Source organism: Impatiens glandulifera, chromosome 7 (genome assembly GCF_907164915.1).
Source record: "Impatiens glandulifera chromosome 7, dImpGla2.1, whole genome shotgun sequence".
NCBI lineage: Eukaryota > Viridiplantae > Streptophyta > Magnoliopsida > Ericales > Balsaminaceae > Impatiens > Impatiens glandulifera.
This window is the reverse complement of record NC_061868.1, coordinates 29,791,620-29,811,203: the sequence shown is the minus strand read 5'-3', so window position 1 is coordinate 29,811,203 and position 19,584 is coordinate 29,791,620. Positions and strand designations below refer to the sequence as shown.

The window sequence follows — 19,584 nt, the reverse complement described above, 5'->3', positions numbered from 1 at the left end:
ATCATATTTATTCCTAATTAAAATTAAAACAAAATTTTATTGGAGAGACTAAGTTTAAAAGCGATATACTTAATTTTATACCCAAAAAAGATTTTATTTTATTTAATTAACCTAATCTAATTAAGAAATTCAACAAAATAAATTGAAAGAATTCTTAATATAAAAATATAAACATTTTTATGTTAAAACTTTATTAATTTTGTTTTATCCTATGTTTAAGGTGATTTAATTAATTAAAACCCTTTTACATAAAAACTTATTTAATCAAAACTCAATTAAACAAATCATTTAAACAAAAATGTCCAAAATAGTTAAACATAAAAAAAACCGTCTTTCATTTTTTTTAAAAAATATTTTATTATTTAAGGTGATATTAAATGTTTAAACACCTTAAATATATTAAGTATGACAATATATTATGTTTCATAACTTAAGTCAATTATCAGCATCTTTTCAGCATATTATAAATCATTTTGAGAAATGTTCCTTGTGCGGCGCGATATGCCGACAATATTGTCGCGGTCGTAATCGTCATTGAAAAAACCCTCGGTCGCAGTCGCAAAGAAATCACACACCGTTTGTTGTCGTGCGAATTGTACCATATGTGCGATCCGTGTGCCGTGTGCATCGCGATTTCATCTCTCGGTCGGAAGGGTAGTCTTTTCGTAGAAATTTATTAAATCTCCTTATCGATCTCTCTCGATTAACAATTGATACCATTCTCGGTCAAGACTAGAGTACATCAGAAAATCAATTTCCTTTAAATTTCTACAAATTTCAAACCTATGTGTACTGTAATGTTGTTAAAAGCTTTGCTGACACGAATCCGTCCGTGTCGGCCACTTTTAATATGACTTTTGCAAACATCGTAGCTTCAACAATATGGGCAATTCCCTCTTTGTCAATAGTTGGTACAAGCCCGACCAACTCTCTTAATCGGGCAATGGATGAATCCAACGCTTGCTTTCCTGATCCTAAGACAAAAAATTCGAATGCAACTAACCTCCACAAAGGCTTAGGAGAGAATCCCACGAATATCTTCCTTGAAAATCATGGATCTCCAAAGCCAAGAGGAAAGGGAGGAGATCAGACTGACGTGAATAATAATTTTGTAGTCAACACGCCAGTTATGTTTTCTACCAATCTCAATAACACTCATGAGATGAATGCAAATGATAATAGAACAGTTAGTGGAATACATGCTGATAGCATAAATTGTGATAGTCTAGGACATGCTCTAAGAAAAGATAGAGTAGTTCTATAAATAATATAGGAAATAAAATGTACAGGTTATTAAATCGGATTCCAATGGGAATCAAATTCAACTTGAGACTATTGAGATACCTAACTCAAACGAAGAAGCGCGGAAAGTAATATATAAAGAATTAAAAAGAGAAAGAATTAATACAGAAAATCTGGGTGAAATAGAAAAAATACAGAGAACGACAACGAAAGCTTTGGGTAAAGAAACAAACCCAAACCCGAGGAAATGGAGGGCCGGTTTTAATGAAAGGACAACCTGAAAGGGCTTAGAAATTAGATAACGAAATTATTGATACTGGGCAAGAAAGGAAAAATCATTTTAAGTAAAGAAAAAAGACAACAGTACACAAAGCATCTCAACCTGCATTACCTGCAAGATTGAAATCTACTAAAAAATAGGAGTACAATACTATTGTAAGTTAGTCTGTTGAAACTTTGAGAGAGCTTTCTAAATGCCCCCAAAACTAGAGTCTAGTTCATCAAGAAGAATTCTAATTGGAATGTAGACCAGGTCTGGAAGAAAGCTGAAGAACAGAGCAAAACTCAAGGGAAGAATCAGAAAACAGAGCATAAGTATAGTAAAGGTCTTAAAAATATGGCAAAACCAGAGTAATGAGCAGAATGAACAACATAAACAGAATGCATGGCAGAAGAACAAAGGAGAAACAAAAGCTGACAACCCAGTTCAAGAAAGGGGAAATATTTTCCTTGGAACATTTAAGCCAAATGTTGAAATTACCGGTTCCCCATTTGAATTAAAACTACCCCAAGAAATAGAGGAAAACTGTGTAAAGTCATGGAAGAATGTCATAGTGGGCAACTTCATCGGAAGAAACAAGGTGTCGTTTCTGGTAACAAAAATAACCTAATGGAACAATGGGGGGAAATGGTCTAGAAAAGGTAACATCAAACATTTATGACTTGTACTTTCTCAAATTCAAAGAAGGATCAGATCTCGTAAGTATTCTAATCAACGGGCACACATTTGTTGGGAAAAACTGCATGAAACTTGAAAAATGGGCAGAAAGTATGAACCTCTTCAGCAAGCCCAAAGAAACTGCGCAAATCTGGTTCCAATTGCGCAACATCCCTCCCCACATGTATAACCCTGAAGCATTAAGTGACTTTACGAGCCTATTGGGGAGTCCACTCTACATGGACTAAACTATAGAAAAATGTGAGCATATGACTTATGCTAGGATGTGCATTGAGATACACCCAAGATCAAATCTTTCATACCAGATGACGGTAATAGATAAAAAAAGGCGAACCCATAATTATGAGAATCTCATATGAGTTGAGGCCGAGTAGATGCTTTGACTATAACACATTCGAACATGTCTGTTACAAGTGCCTGAAAATGATTGAAGAAGAAAGAAAGAAGAAGATCGAGCAAGAGACAAAAAAGAAACAGAAAGAATAATAGGAAAGGTTAGAAAAGGAAAAGGCTGAGAATGAAATGTAGAAAGAGGTTACTAAAAAATCAGCATTGAGTAAGTAGAAGGATCAAGGTAAGGAAGATAATTCAGAATAGGGTTTTAAAGAACAGGGGAAGAAAGATAGAGTGGTAAGAGATTTAGAATCAAAGGCTGAGAATGAAGAGGTAACAAAGAAACTTGACCTGGAAGCAAAAAATCAATACCGAAGAGGCTGTGCAAAGGGAAAACATGGGAGAAAGATAGAAAGGGAGGTGAGTGAAGGAAATAAGAAAGATAAAGCAGAGGCAACTGAATCAGGTGAAACTGTGCAATCTCCAATTTAGAAGAAGGTTGACTAGAGAAACACGAAAATCCCAAAAAAGCAAGGTAAGCAAATTAAGGAAAATAAAATTCCTTATAGCCCTATATGGGAAAAATAGAAAGGAAGAAAATATAAAGGAAGGGGAAGTAAAGCTGGAAAATCTTCTTTTCATTAATGAACTTAATGACATAGAAGGTTAGAGGGTTAAATGACCCTATAAAGAGAAGAGAGGTTAGAAGAATAACATAAAGGAATGAAATCACAGTGTTTGGAATTATTGAAACAAAAGTCAGACAAAGTCAAATAGAGAACGTTGCCCAGAGTTTCTTCAAAGAAGAATGAGAATTTATTCATAACTCTGATGGGGTTAAAAGCAGAATCTGGGTAGGATGGGATAAAAGAAAGGTTGAAGTCAAGATTTTTTTTGAAAGTAAACAAGTTATTTTGACAAAGGTTATCAATCTGGTGATAAGGATAAAAATCTTCTTTGCGGTAGTCTATGCAAGCAACTCTGGGACAGAGAGCAAGACACTTTAGAATTATTTGAGAAGAAGCATTACGGACGATGAACCATGGGTTATTATGAAAGATTTTAACGTCACAAGATTCAAGAATGATAGAGAGTTCGAGATAGACATAACGCAAGACATGCATGATTTTAATGAATGCATTCGAGACATAAGCTACATTGAACCGTCTTCCTCAGGTAATCTATTTTCATGGTCAACTTTAAGAGGAGCGGACAATATGAGAAAAAGTAGAATTGATAGAGGCCTAGTGAATGAAAAATAGGTGAAGTTTTACTCAATAAGACAAATCCAGGTTTTGCAATCAGGTATCTCTACCACTGCCATTTGAAATTCTTTTGGGAGAGGGAGAAAAAACAGAAAAGACCCTTTAAGTTCTTCAACTTCTGGATGAAAGATGAAGAATTTAATAAAATCCTTAATGAATTGGAACATTAGAATTAATGGAACAAAGATGTTCAGAGTTTGTGAAAAACTAAGATTACTGAAAGGAAAGCTGAATAAGCTAGACCATAACGAAATTGAAGGAAATACAAAGCAAGGCACTGAGAGCTTCAAATCTACCTTATAACAAGGAAGAAGGAAAGGAGTCTCTTACGCGATTCAGAGACCTCTATTGTAAAGAGGAAAAAAAATTCAGCAAAAATCTAGAGAAAATTGGCTTTCATTAGGAGATAAGAATACTTCTTTCTTCTATAAAAATTATTAATCAAAGAATTTCAGAAATTAGGTCCTAAGGCTCACAAACTAAAATGGAGATGTTTTACAGGGACAAAAGGTAGTTCATGAGGAAGTAATAAATTTCTATAAAGATATGATTAGAACTGAAACAAGCACAATAATAGAGGACATCCGAAGACTGCTTCAACAGATTGTGCAAAGGAAAATTCGTGAAGAAAGTGGTAACGAATTAATTACAAGAGTTAGTATGGAAGAAGTTAGAAAAGTAGTTTTTTCGATGAAAGGGGATAAAAGTCCAGGACCAGATGGTTTCAACGCGAACTTCTTCAAAGAAAATTGAGAAATAGTGGGTAAATATGTAAGCGAAGTTGTTTTGGAATTCTTCCAAAACAAGAAAATATTGAAGCAATGGAACATCACAGTGTTGAATTTGATTCATAAGAATTCAATTCCGGAAAAAATTTAGGATTTTTTTCTTATTTCATGCTGCAATATTATTTACAAAATTATTTTAAAAATTCCTTCGCAACGTTTGAAAACAGTTATTGATAAACTTATAAGATTAATGTAATCAACATTTATTCCTAAACACTCTATTTCTCATAACATCCTACTCATGCATAGTTTATTAAATGGATATGGCAAGAAAAACATATCGCCACGTGTCATTTTCAAAATTGACATTAGAAAAACTTTTGTCTCGATCATATGAGGATCAATCCACGAAGTCCTCTTTGCTGCAGGTTTTCCAATCATTTTCATTGATTGAATTATGCAATGTTTTTCCACTCCTCACTTTGTTGTGAGCGTGAATGGTATTCATGGAGACTTTTTCAAGGGTGAAAGGGGAGTAAGGCAATGAGACCCTATATCTCCTTACCTATTCGTCTTAATAATGGAAATTATTGACGACATTTTTAAAACGCTTCTAAGAAGTCATCATTTAAAATTTCACCCGTACTACAAAGAAGAAGCAATAACCCATATATGTTTTGCAGATGATCTATTTTTTGTGGAAGCTCAGAAATAAAACTTTGACTCAGTTATCATGTTAGAATATAGAAGAATATTGTATTAGAATGATATATTTAGTTACATAGGTTATGTCTATTATATAACACTAGCATGTATTCCATGCATTTGCACAAGTATTAATAAAAAAAACCGTGAAAAAAATATTACGGAAAAAATGTGATAGTATTTTTAATTTTATTTTTAACCGTTTTAAGTTTATGGGCGGGTCAACCCACAATCCGACTCAAGTATCTATTTACTCACATTTTTATCTAAATTAACCACAACTCTCGACCCGACAATCTAGACACTTTAAAAATTAAGCATCATTATATATATATATATATATAAATTAGTTAGTTAAAAAGTTGAACTTATATTGTTAAAATGTCTCGCGTTCATCAAAATTGGTGTTGAATTTTAAATATAAAGTGTTATTAGCCTAGTTGATTAAAGGGTTGTACTTATTTTGTTAGGTTTCAAGTTTCAAACATACATATAGCATTTTTTATTTTATTTTTAACCGTTTTAAGTTATGGGCGGGTCAACCCACAATTCGACTCAAGTATCCATTTACTCTCACATATATATCCAAATTAACCACAACTCTCGACCCGACAATCCGGACACTTTAAAAATTAAGCATCATTACATATATAGATTACATCGAGTTTATAAGAAAACTAATATAATTATATAATATATATCACAATTTATAATATTGTGATAATATCTTACATATATATTATCTTATATTTTAATACACGCAATCGTAAAAATCAGTCACGCGACCAAGGCTCTTCCTCCGCACGACCGATAAAATATGCAACATCGTACCTGACCGTGAATTTAACATAGAGACTCGCAGCCACAATCTTGCACGCGACCGAGGCTGGCATCTCCTTCATCCATGGCCCATTCCTTGACCGATGACCTTGTCCACGACCAAACACATGTGCCTTCCTAACCTGGTTTTCGACCGAGAATAGTTTTCTCCTACCGTCAGCCTACCCCGCGTTCTCAATGCGCAAGACCCAAAACCCGGACTGATGGCCTTCTAAGCCCGGTTTGTTTAATTTGTTTTATTTTTTTTTATTATTTCTCATTTTAAAGTCTTATTTTTTTTCCCCAAAAATCCAAAACAAAATATAAAACAAAAAAAAATAAATTCACTTAGGCCTATTTGGTTTATTTAACATTTCATCGTTTTATTTGTAATTATAACTTTAATTTTGTTACTTTACAAAATATGAAGTTGATTTCTTTATAATGTTTTTATAAAAAATAAAAAATTTCTTTTTAAATTTCTTTTCAATTTTTCTAAATTAATCTTTTATTCCAAAAATGACATTTATATTGTTTTATTTCTAAATTTATTTTTAGACTATACGCAAGGATTTATTCTTAGTTTTAGGATAAGAATTAATCTTTTTTTTTTTTAAAAAAAAAATTCATTAAAAATTTCCAAAAAGAGAAAAATAAACCAAATGAGTTTTTGTATTTTCCTAGACAAGCCTAGAAAAATTTAGTTCGTAACCGTCTGAAACAGATAAATTACACAACACACAAATAATTGAAAACTTTTATCTAACTAAAAAATTTTCCGTTCTCGTGACTTTATTTGAATGTGATTTTCTAGTTTCAACTTAGTTTCCAATTTTGCTTAGTAATGGGTACTCATCTCAGCGTTTGTAGATTTGTGCTACTGTCGAATACTACGTCTTCTCATGTCTCCTCTACACTTTTTCTTATTCTCGAGTGAACCCTTGCATTCCTTTTCTCGCCATATGTGGTAGACGATTGTACTGAAACCGCTTTTGAAAACTCTTGACTTAAAAACTTTTTCTTTTACTTTGTGTTTGGCTTCCTTTTTGATATCTTTCCATTTAGTCATGGATTAATCTTTATTTTTAGGATAAGGATTAAGTTAGAACTTTAGACACAAATATAAAATTGAAAAAGTTATGAATGAAAATGTAATTTGTTTTTTTAAATGGTTAAATTATTTGTAGGACCACCCATTTGGGGCAGGCACGTTAGAGTTGAGACATAGCGCCGATGCCTTTCTCACGCGTAACTTGAAGTTGAAAAAACAATTTATTTTGAAAACAGCGATTGAATACGCTAAATTTACTCTTTTCCTATTTTTTATAAAGAAAAATAGATGGCCTCTCTTTATGTGCCAAAACGATTTTTTTTTTCAAAATGTCAATTTAAACTAAAATTTTAACGGTACAGATACAAATGTCTACATATTTTAACCTGTCGTATCTTTGACATGTCATTTTTTATAAAACGATATTCCCAATGTCACTTCTTACATGAACATCAACATAAAATGTGGACATATCGTATCTTTGACATGTCACTTTTAATAAAACGGTATTCCTTCTTACATGAATATCAACGCAACGATCGTTCCAAATTCCGCTGAATTGCCTCCTATGTATAGTATAGTATAAAATTAATTTCACACTCTTTATGCTGAGTCTATGTCTACTAAGCATGTATAAATACTTAGTCTGAGTCTATAGAATATGATGTCAAAATCTCATTAACATAACAGGTCAGTCAAGTCTATTGAAGATAATGTCAAAATGAGAGAAGATAATGTCAAAATCTCATTAGCACAACATGCTTCTGAATATTCAACTCTCCAGAATATTAGGAGGAATGAACCTAACGTGGTGTCATGTGACAAATTGATGAACTCAGATGATTACTTTGAAGATCTTCTAGAATAGTTTAGAACAAGGTAATCTCTCCATTTTTAGTTAATGTGGGCTTTTATGGGATGCCATGATTCATTGGCACTCAAGTTTTATGATGCATTATTTTTTTTTTCTATTGTTGTACTAACGGAAAATTGATCTCCTTAGATGATTGCTTGCAGAACTTTTTTCTTGAACAAAATATAAGTTTGTAATGACAAATTGTGTTGATGTCCTTATATGATTGCATTGCAAATCTCTATAACATTGAGTAATTATTGAGGATGTTATGAAGTATCATGGCTCATTGGAGTCTCAATTTTGCTGTTCTCTCGATGATGGTTATTTTCATTTTCTTTTTACTCTGGTTTTCTTAAGACGAACTCTATTGTGATAATTAGTTTGTTCTCGTTACAAATTACAAGTGTATTATTGACTTGAAAATTTATTTTTATGTTAAATCTAGGTCAACTATGTATTTAAGATTAAAAATAATTAAAATAAGAAGTAAGACAGGGAGCATGATCCCAACTCCCTTGCACACACTGTTATTGAACAATAATCCCCTCTTCAACTCTTATATATCCCTCTCATCAAACATGACAAGAAAGAGACTAAACATATTCTTCTTGTGGTAGTTTTATATTTTGATGAAGAACCAATAATCATTACATATGTAGGATATAAGAAATATAAGAAGATAAGAAAATGTGTCAATCAACAAACCACATTAATAATATCTAATACCAATATTATAAAAAGCATTGGTGTTCCTACACTAGTAGTGGCCATAACTTCATGTTCTTGAGTAGGATTGTCATCATGAGGTTGACATGTTACATAAATAATGTACATTTTTCATCACTTTTACTTTTGTTGATATTAATTAATTGTTTCCCGCTTTCCTTCATAGTCAACATGATCGATCTGCAAGCTCGGACTGGTCATAATGTATGGCAGAAATAGAAGAAAGGTATTGATATAGCAGGTCTTCCAAATATTTCTTTAAATTTGTAAGAGGAAACTTGGGATCTTTCAAAAAAAAATTCTAATGTATGAAGAAACTAGATACTAATGTATTCACATAATCATAATACTTGCTTCAGGTTCATCTCTTTCTCATCCCTTGGTCTAATCAAACCCTAGGATTTTCTCTATAAGGAGATTACATTTTGTTTCCAACCATTATAACAACAGGCTGATATTGTATAAATGCTTTTTAAGCACCCGTCAATTATGTGATCCATAAAGAATCATGGACCCTTTCCTTATTAGTTCTGGAATCACTTATCTAAAATTAAATATCAACAAAGTGGAAATCAAAAGGCAGTTTTATTTCATAACTTAGAAAGGAAAAAATATTTATCTACATGCTTATGCCTTATTGTGTATTTGTACAGGACAAGTTGCATAAATTAGGAACAGAACAAACCTAGGGCAGATTTTACAGTGCCGCCATGGATGGTTCCTCTTCCATTTCTGGATCAGCATCCGCTCCCCCCACATTTCTCTGCATCACCACAAATTGTGTAAGCATCTTATTTTAAATGAAACTAGATCAAGAAGAAGAAGAAGAATTTGAGATACACCTCTAAATATTTCTGTTTCTCATAAGAAAGATAACGATCCAATGCACCTTTTCCATTGAGGATTTTCGCCCCACACCCTTCTCCATGTAATTCAACACTTTCTTCGTCAACTACAACACCATCTATTATATCATCACCTGTCCTTTTATCCGGAATCTGACAAAGATAAGATTATGCAAAACTGGTCACAGATAAAAAACATTGGTCCTCATATTGTCAACAGAATTTTAACTCTTTTAGGTGTTAAGAATTTACATCAAAATACTTAGGATATTGGGTCATCTTATCCAAAATATAAAAATCGGGATTTTTTTGAAGATAACCTAAAGATTATCCCAATAACCCAAGATCAAACAAGGCTCTTGGATATCAGCACTCCATTGATTAATTCTTTGATTCTCCAAAATTGGAAACACCAATAATATAGTTTCTTCTTCTTATTAATAGACAGACTAGTATAATCTTCTAACATTGTATTTATTTTGATTCATTCAGGAAATAACAAATATACAAGAATCATTCATCTTCTCTAATTTAATACTTTTATCTTTGCATAAGAGCATCTAGTGAATGTTCTCTCTTTTTTTTACATCAATGGAGAATCCAGTCTTAGTCCAAGCTGTGCTAGCAACCCTCTTGTCTTAAACATTTACAACATCTAATCACACTAGATAACAAAAACTATGTATTGAATAAATCTCAAATCAGACACTCCTAAAGCGTCATGGTCTGTACCGTTAATGCATCCTCCATTGAACTAGCTGCAGTTTTAGCAAAAACAAAAGAGGATGATGAAGATACTAACCTCGCAAATCCTGCCTTTGCAACATGGAAAACCTAAACCAATGACTTTCTCCCCTTCACCAAAGCCAATTATGATCTCAAACACAGGCCACTTGCCTAGCATGTGACTTTGCATTACTATATCTGAAGTTCACTCAATCAAAATCTACACTTCACTCAGATTAGACTACTTCATACCTTCTAGTTTATGATATTTTCTTCCCAATTTCCCATGATGCTCTATTGGACACATCATTGCGATTAATACTCATCGCAAGACTTTCCCACAGAAAGACCAGGGTCTGAAATCAGGTCACTCACACTCTAAATGGACTCTTCTTAGATCAATTAAGGATCTAGTCACTCGGGAGGCCAATCCCCTCCATAATCATGTGTTATAGCTCCTCCCTCCCAATTATGATGGGGATATTCTTCCTTATCCTCTCAATTATCAGTATATTACCCTCATGTGTCAACCCAGTATTTGAGTATAGGTTAAGAAGGGGTATCTTAAATTAATTTGTAATTCGAAGACAATTCTAAATTAGTAGGTCACAAATTCTATAAATACCTCAAAGGAATTACATTGTAATCATCAAGTGCAAGTAATATAATTCTCTACATATTTCCTCTCTTAAATTCTATATGGTATCAGAGCAAATTTTGATTGCTTGTACTTAATGATTACAATGTAATACCTTTGAGATTTTTATAATACTTATGAGGTACTAATTTAGGAATTGCCTTCCAATTACAAATTAATTTAAAATATCCCTTCTTAAATTAGAATATTTCTTCCTTAATTAGAATATATCTTCCTTAACTAGAATATTTCTTTGGTTGGGCCTTCTTAGGCGATTGGGCCTCCCCTTGAGCTAGAAAGATTGAAAGATAATTCTACACTCCCCTCAAGTTGGGTAAAGGATATTGAGAGTACCCAACTTGCACATAGTCTTCAAAATTCCACTTGGGAAGAGTTCTTGGCTCTTGCAACTTTTAAAGTGAAAAATGATAATTTTTGGATAGATGAAATGTTGGAAGAAATCTGTCGAGACACGAAGACGATACTCGATCCAGATTGGATTGAAGTGCAGTTTCGAAACGACAAAACTGCCAAAAAAAGAGAAAAAAACATACTGGGATTTGTGATAAATAATTTTTGAAAGAATGAGATTATAGAATCATTTGAGTTCTACTCCAATAGCTATTTACACCATTGGAGGAGGCAGCGGAAAATTGTGAATCGGTTTCTTCAAGATAGAAAACCCACTCTGATACCATGTAGAATATTGAGAGAAAAAATATGTAGAGAATTGTATTGCTTGTACTTAATGATTACAATGTTACACCTTTGAGGTATTTATAGGACTTATGACGTACTAATTTAGGAATTGCCTTCCAATTAAAAATTAATTTAAGATATTCCTTCTTAACCTAGAATATTTCTTCCTTAACTAGAATATCCCTTCCTTAATTAGAATATCTTTTCATTAACTAAAATATTCTTTGGGTTGGGCCTACTTAAGAGATTGGGCCTCCCCTTGGGATAGGAAGATTGAGAGATAATTTTACACAATTAAATAATTGGAAGGGAATTATTTGAGGTTTTTATGCAAGTCTATATCTCTCTTGATTTAATGCTGAATAGCATATACATCTATATCTTCCGTTTTAAATTCTATTATGATACTAAAATCTAGTTCAGTTTGAGTTTTCACCACTAAAATTTTCAGTACTCAATACTCATTTTTATTATCAAGAAAAGCTAGATCATTAAATTTAAAATCCCAAGAATCTGTTGACATTGTCTTCATTCCATATTTCAGCTCAGAATATACAGAAAACCGAACTTATAATCAGCCACTCTAAATCATATACATTTATTTTATAATCAAATTTAATTTGAAAATTAGATCAAAATCATCCACGAGAGTGGATAAAACCATACCTCGTACATGGAATCCATTAGAATGTTCTCCAATATGGATCTCAATCCTCGAGCTCCTGTGTTCTTATTTACTGCTTTTCTAGCAATTGCTCTTAAGGAACCCTCTGTGAAATGCAGCTTTACCTAAAGCATTGAATCGTAGATACTCTTAGTCTAGGAAAAACATACATGAAATCAACCAGATGAAGTTCTCCATATTGTGATTCAAACATCTAAACATTTTTTGCCAAATTGGAAGAACTGCAAAAAAAATGATGTGGAAGAAGAAAGTGTGTAGAAAATCTCACTCCATTCATTTCGAACATCTTCTTATACTGCTTGCCAAGAGAATTTTTTGGCTCCATCAAGACCTGCCAGTAAGAAATGACTACATATTAATCTTGATAGTGGAGTAGTCCATAGGGAGGGTACTGGGTTGGATCAACCAACTCCCAAATGAAGCCTATAAAACAACTGCTGACATAACTTTAATCACTTCTATAACTGCCATAGAGCGTAAGAATGTTGGTTGGTTAGGGGTGTGCTTCCATAACATGTACTTTTTTATCTGAACCCGACTTAATACATTTTACTCATGTAAATGCCATATATGTTAGGGAAGAATGACAATGGTTCACATGACTTTCATAACAAAGCGAAAGGAATAGGAAAAGACAGATTACCATCATTATGGTCCAATTTATCAATGAGCCCATGATATAACAAGGTATGATGGAACTAGTTACATTTGTATTAACTTTAATTTGAACTTGACAAACAGTTATTGTAGGTAAGGTTTTAATTTGAATTTTGAGAAAAAGGGAACACTAAGTCCTTGGTTGATATGGGTTAGTTGAATAACTACCTTTTCAAATAGCATATAAAAAACAGGTTATTTGGGATCATTTGAGTAAAATAATTTAGGGTATAAATATACAATGAATAAATATATATTTTTAACAAAGGAGGATATTGGTATTTTGAAAGATGTGATGGAAGATTAGATCTTAGGTTATTTGGGAATAATCCCAGATAACCCACATCAAACAAGGTCTATGTTGTGTTTCCAAATGGGCCTAATAGAAGAAGATCTTTGTGTATGGATACTGATTCTTCCACAAGCCAAAGTGTTACCTGAACAAGTTGATCTTCAGTGAGAGCTAACAAACTCACAAGAACGGGAAATCGCCCAACAAATTCAGGTATAAGACCATAAGCTATAAGATCACTACTTTCAACCTGTGAAACAAAGAATTGCATTAAATGAGAAACTACATCCAATATGGTTGAAAATATAGTGCATTGGAAGAAGACTCGATCATACATCTCATAAGGAATATGATATGGATAATTTTGCATTTAACCTAGACTTGAATTAATTCGTAACAACCAGAAGTAGATGAGAATGTAGGAAAAAAAACTTCCAACTTTATTCAATCTTTAAAAATACTAATCTTCTACTATTTATACTAATATTATCTAACTATCTTCTTGACTTTCTTTGACTAGGCCCATAACCAGTCCAATTACAATTTTCACCCCACAGAAATATTAAAAATATGCTAACATTGTATCAGAATATTAGAGAGAGCAACCGAGACAAAGCAGATATGCAAGAGTTTAACTGAGCTTACAGTTTCTAACAATGATGATGTTATAGAAGAATTTGTGACATTAACACTCCTCATGTTTGCACGAACTGGTGCACCAAAGCCAATGGATGAATCTTGGCGCCTTAAATAGGAAAGCAGATTTATTTGTGCTGTTAATATCTAGCCTATTCAGAGCACTCAACTTGGAAAAACACAATGGAACAATAATAACCTTTCAGATATGGTTTTCTCCAAATCGATAAAAGCACCCCCACATATGAAAAGGATATTTTTTGTGTCTATCTGTAGGAAGAAAACCAGAAACAGTTACTGTAATAAATTTTACATTCTCTCACTTGAAAAGATCAACAATATATGGCTCTAACTAGTATAAATAACCATAGCAAGATTTATTTCAAAACCCTCTGATCCTTCTTGTTCAGCCTACATAAAGAACTCTTTTCTTTCAAAGCAAGGCTCATTATCAATTTAGCATGATGTTTTTTGAGAAGTTTATTCCATAAAAAGATGCCAAGGAGGCTACAAGAGAACAAGGGAAACACAAAGCAAAGCAAAATGAAACAAGCGAAAAATCAAAACATGACAACCAACAAAAAAAAACTCCATGATGGAAAACAAAAAGGACCCTTTATTAAGGAACTGGAAAAAGAGCAGTTAGTGAAGAAGAGCAGGAAGTCTCATGAAAAGTTAGCAAGTTAAAAATCTTACCTGAATGTTGTCTCCCCTAGGATGCTTCCGAGCTCCTTTCTCTGGGACATTTACCACCTATGACAATAATAAATTCATCACAATGTCAAAGATCTTTAAAAGATTTACATCTGAAACATCCAATTGGCCGTTGAACTTGAATAAAATTAGAGTTTTGGAATATCTCATATAAGTTCAAGGGCTAATTTAGGTTAACATTCCATGAAAAATTAACAACCAAAGAGTGATAACTTTTTCTTCATTCACTTCTTTTGATGAGTGTACAAATGGAAAGAAAATGATAGATCGTAAATGTTAATGTACTTACCATCCCTTCCAGCATCTTTAGTAATGCCTGTTGAACGCCTTCACCAGACACATCTCTGCTTATATTGATGCTCTCAGCCTATATAGGAAAGAAATGATTTAAGAAAGATGGAACATAAGACCCATGAAAAGAAAGTATTAGTCATTCCCAAATAAAAAACCTTTTTGGTTATCTTATCAACTTCATCAATATACACAATGCCATGTTGTGCAGCTACTACATTGTAGTCTGCAGCCTGCAGAGCAAGCATATCATCAAAATCAGTAAACAAAAAAAAATCGGAACATACATATTCATATTTTCAGTGAAGAATTTTACAATATATGATAATCAAGAGAGAATCAAGTTACTTACATTTTCCATTTTTTTTTATTTATCAGAATGAAATTTGTTTATCCAATGCCAAAAAAAGTTGCTCAGAAGATTTACTTAAACATAGGGAATAAAATAAATGGTCTTCTACACAAAAAGGACAAACCATAGAACTGTTTAATACAACTTCAATCTGGAAAATCAATTAACAATGATAAAAACAAGGTCCATGTGACCTTACAGTAAGGAGCTTGTGCAATATGGACTCTACATCTTCTCCAACATATCCTGCCTGCGAATAGAAGCATATTATTCCCATTTGGAAACAATTTATAAGAATGTAACATGCAAATGGTAAGTGCTTTAATTTGAATTTGAGACTGGTTAGATTACATGATATTGACATATGTGAGAGTTTCATTTGAAATTTGAAAAATATAATGTGTCCCCAAATAGGCTATAGTCCCCATAAAACTGTAACAGAAGTTTTCATCAATCATATACACAAGCCCTATTGTACGATGTATAGATTCTCCTATGGACATGTAGATGCAAACTATAAAACAAGCCATTGAGCTGTCATCTGTTCATGAAAGTAGCTAATGTTGGTTTCAGCAAGTACTTTGCTTTAGGTCTAGTACGCATGGTTAGACTGAGAGCGCTAATTGTATGAACCATAACGACTATTGATGCCAAAATATATAGTGGCTTTGTAACCTAACCATTAATCATAAAGCCACTAGAATCCTGCATAACAATATCTTTAATAAGAGTGTCTCGTAATTCAAAGCTAGAACGACTTTTACTTATTTCCTAATACAACAAAAATAAGATATCTTGCAATGAATAAGAGAAATGGGGATGATGCTGGATACAAATCAAAGGGTAGGTAGGGGTGACCAACTTACCTGAGTTAGTGTGGTGGCATCAGCAATAACAAAAGGGACATTTGCCAATTTTGCTAATGTTTTGGCAAGCAATGTCTTCCCTGTCCAAGACATGACATCAATGAATATCTTAATGACATACAAGAGTTATTATATCACAAGCAATATATATACATATATATGTATGTATATATTTTAAAATAGTTATTTTCTAATTTCCCTCTCCTTCTCAGTTCTCACACGACCTACTTTCTCTAATCAATCACTCAATATTGTTATCCACACAAACACAATACACTTTCTCTCAGATATAATTATCCAACTTAATTGTGAGTTACATGGACTTAAATTTGGTGGAGAAACCAAAATTCCACTCATTTTACCTAAGGCTGTGTTTGTATGAGGGGAATTGAAATTAAAATTGGAGTTAGATTTCTAGTTCCAATTCTATAAGAACTTCCATTCAACTACAATTCAATTCATGTGTTTGGGAAAATTGTAATTCTCAAAAGGTTTGTTTGATTTTCTTCTTTTTCTTACTTAATTTAAGTGGAATTCAAACTAAAAAATATACTTGTTTCCATAAGAATTCAAATTCGAAATCCAATTCCTTATTTTAAGTACTTAAAAAACAATATATTGGAAATGCCCCCTCCAAATTCAATGCCAATTTCACCTCTACACAAACACACCCTAAAACTATGTTTGGATGTGTATAATTGAAATTAAAATCACAAATACAATTACAATTAAAGTTCCAATGTTATATGAATTAGAATTGAATTACAATACAATATTAAAATTTTTATATTTGGAGAAATCGTGGAATTGCAATTGCGAAGTAGAAATTATGGAATGAAGCATAAAAAGACATATACATTAAATTTCATTAGAATTATACTTACAATTCCTTATTTTAAGTCATAAGACAAACATAGGATTTGGAATTAGACTCCCAATTCAAATTCAGGCCGAACCAAACATAGCCTAATTGAATAGATAACAGTCAACATTGTCAGGCATGCTTGGTTTATGTTTTTGTTACTACCAAGATAAAATTGTAGGTTCACTGAGGGTTTTAGCACACACTACCTGATCCTGTGGGCCCCATCAGAAGAATGTTGCTCTTCTCAAGTTCCACAAATTCAGGATCTGCTTCTGCATCTGCTTTGTCATTATTAGTTGAGTCTGCAAGCCTAACTTTGCAAGTGATAATATGAAAAGTTAGAAATGGATATCATGAGGAACTACTAATAGTACACAACCACTTGAAAGAAAGAACTAGAGATCCCTTTGTAACTTGCTTGGATTTATAGGTTAAGTAACTTTGTTTTATTTTGCGATAACTAGTTCGTTGGGTATCTTTTATTTTTCACTATCTTTTTTCTACACACTGGATTTTCATTTATTAAATTAAGGTTTTCTACATGTACCCCAAAAGATATTAATAATAATAAGTTGACAGGAACTCTTCTATAGTTAGTCTGCAAGAGCACAAAAAGATGTACAAGACATTAAAGGTTTTAACAAAATTAGTACCGAGAGGAATGAATAGCTTTTAAATCAGGTCAGAAAAAAGGCTTTGCACTAACCACTTCTGTGTTTCATTAAAAATCCTCTTGTAGTGGTTGTAAACAGCCACAGAAAGCACCTGTAAAAAAAAGTATAATGTTAGGAAGCCTCTCAAAGTTTCCTCTCTAACATGAGAATGACAACCTAGTTTCCAAAGGAAACAATTAAGTTATCATATATGAAGAGCTTAAGTTGTTTATTAGAAACCCATAATCAGACAAAGTAATATTAAGTAAATGTTATCTCTGAGCTTCAATCTCAATTGCACATGGAGCAGAAACAGGTTCAACAGAATATAGTACAAGTACAACCTGGAACAAAGAGCTTGTTTGATTTAGGGTTTTTTATTTTATTTTCTAAAATAAACTGATCTTTTGGAAAAATAATATACATTGTTTGATGAAAAAGTGGATTCTTTGGGTTAAATGACTAAACAACCCTTTGTATTTAATATTTGAATTGTTATAAAAATAACTTAGGGTACTTTGGTTGATGAAGTGATTCATACAGATTTCATCCACAAATACCACATTCTAACACATGAAGTTACTCAGACGAAGTCTGGATATGCTTTCCTTGTCTTCTTTGATTATCTTATAGCCAGACTGCTTTATATTCTTTTGCAGGTACTCAATCTGCTGGGTATCTTTTCTTTTTCACTTTTTTGCAGATCAATGGATAAAACTACAACAGTCTCAAGTTAATAGTAGTAACACAAAATCATATTCATCACAAAACAATGAAGGAATCCAACATTCAACAAACTGATAAAAGAGAAAAAGGAAAGCAAAAACTAAAGTATGTACCTTCTTTGCCCTCTCTTGCCCAATCACAAATTTATCAAGCCCTCTACAAATCTCTTTGGGAGTCGGAAATTCATTGCACCATTTAGTTCCTCCCCAAGTCCCATCTTTCGAATTCAAATCGGAACCAAACCCACCTCCAATTCTAGTTCCTTCACTATGTTCATCACCTATGCCGTTCAAATTCATGTCAGTAGGCTTGTCTGCAATTCCATCTCCTGGAGACTCCACATGAGAGCTCGTGATAATATTATTACTGCCAGCGAAACCCAATTTCTTAATACCCTTCACAAACCTTGGAAAAATTCTTCTACTATAATCAAAGCAGTTTCCTCTGTCAACGAAATCACCTCGAAGAGAGACGGGTTTGAATGAAGTGAAATGGTAAGGGGTGTCAAAGAAGAAATTATCGGACTGGGATTTATTATACATATAGGAACTGGCGACTCGACCACTGTGCATGTGGTTGAATATGAGGTACCTGGAGCGGGAGAACGTGAGCTTTGATCTCAGTACAGCAGAAGCAACAGCAGCCATGGTTCTGGGTCTGAAGGAATTACCCGGATTGAAAGAAAAACAATTGAAGAGAAATTTGGGATTCGTAAGAAGACAAAATAAACAATATAATTTTGAGATCGTAAAAATCCTAGTTTTCTAAGAAGATGAATCAAACGAACTATACATGAACTTTCTATGAATGATGAATCACTACATTAAACGGGCTTCTAGCGTGGACAGATAATCGATTCCAGTTATGAATCGGGAAGTAGAAATCGATGTGAATTTTTGTGGGTCTTCTTCAGTTTTCTTTGTTCGGTTTGTATGAATCGGGGGAAGGAGAAATCTAGTAGCAAGGAAGAATTTATTTTATTTTCTTTTGTATTCATTATTAATCCATTATAAACTAGGAAATAATTCAAGTATCCATTTACTCTCACATATATTCAACTTAACTACGGCTTTCGATCCGGCAATCCGGACACTTTAAAAATTGCATACTCATATGGTTAAAATGTCACACGTTTATCAAATTTTGAGTTGAATTTAAAATATAAATTATTATTAGCCTAGTTGGTTAAAATGTTATATTTGTTTTGTTAGGTTGCAAGTTCGAACCATATCTATAACATTTTTAATTTTATTTTTA

The 19,584-nt window shown here is 32.7% G+C and overlaps 1 protein-coding gene across 2 annotated transcripts; it reads right to left on the bottom strand.

Moving 5' to 3' along the window:
- Nucleotides 1-9,249: 9,249 nt before the first annotated feature.
- Nucleotides 9,250-19,277, bottom strand: LOC124945843 (CLP protease regulatory subunit CLPX1, mitochondrial). Of its 2 annotated transcripts, none has more exons than XM_047486352.1 (15): nt 18,441-19,277; nt 17,655-17,713; nt 17,155-17,258; nt 16,084-16,163; nt 15,417-15,467; nt 15,024-15,098; nt 14,864-14,941; nt 14,557-14,613; nt 14,060-14,130; nt 13,870-13,969; nt 13,370-13,474; nt 12,544-12,606; nt 12,257-12,379; nt 9,526-9,681; nt 9,250-9,446 (listed from the first exon to the last, which is right to left on the bottom strand). In XM_047486352.1, exons 1-15 carry the CDS (start codon nt 18,972-18,974, stop codon nt 9,381-9,383), a joined length of 1,722 nt encoding a protein of 573 aa, XP_047342308.1. In that variant the 5' UTR covers nt 18,975-19,277; the 3' UTR covers nt 9,250-9,380. The 2 variants fall into 2 exon arrangements, with proteins under 2 accessions (XP_047342308.1, XP_047342309.1); XM_047486353.1 differs by having other exon boundaries at nt 17,155-17,262; nt 18,441-18,578.
- Between the last annotated feature and the right edge of the window lie 307 nt (nt 19,278-19,584).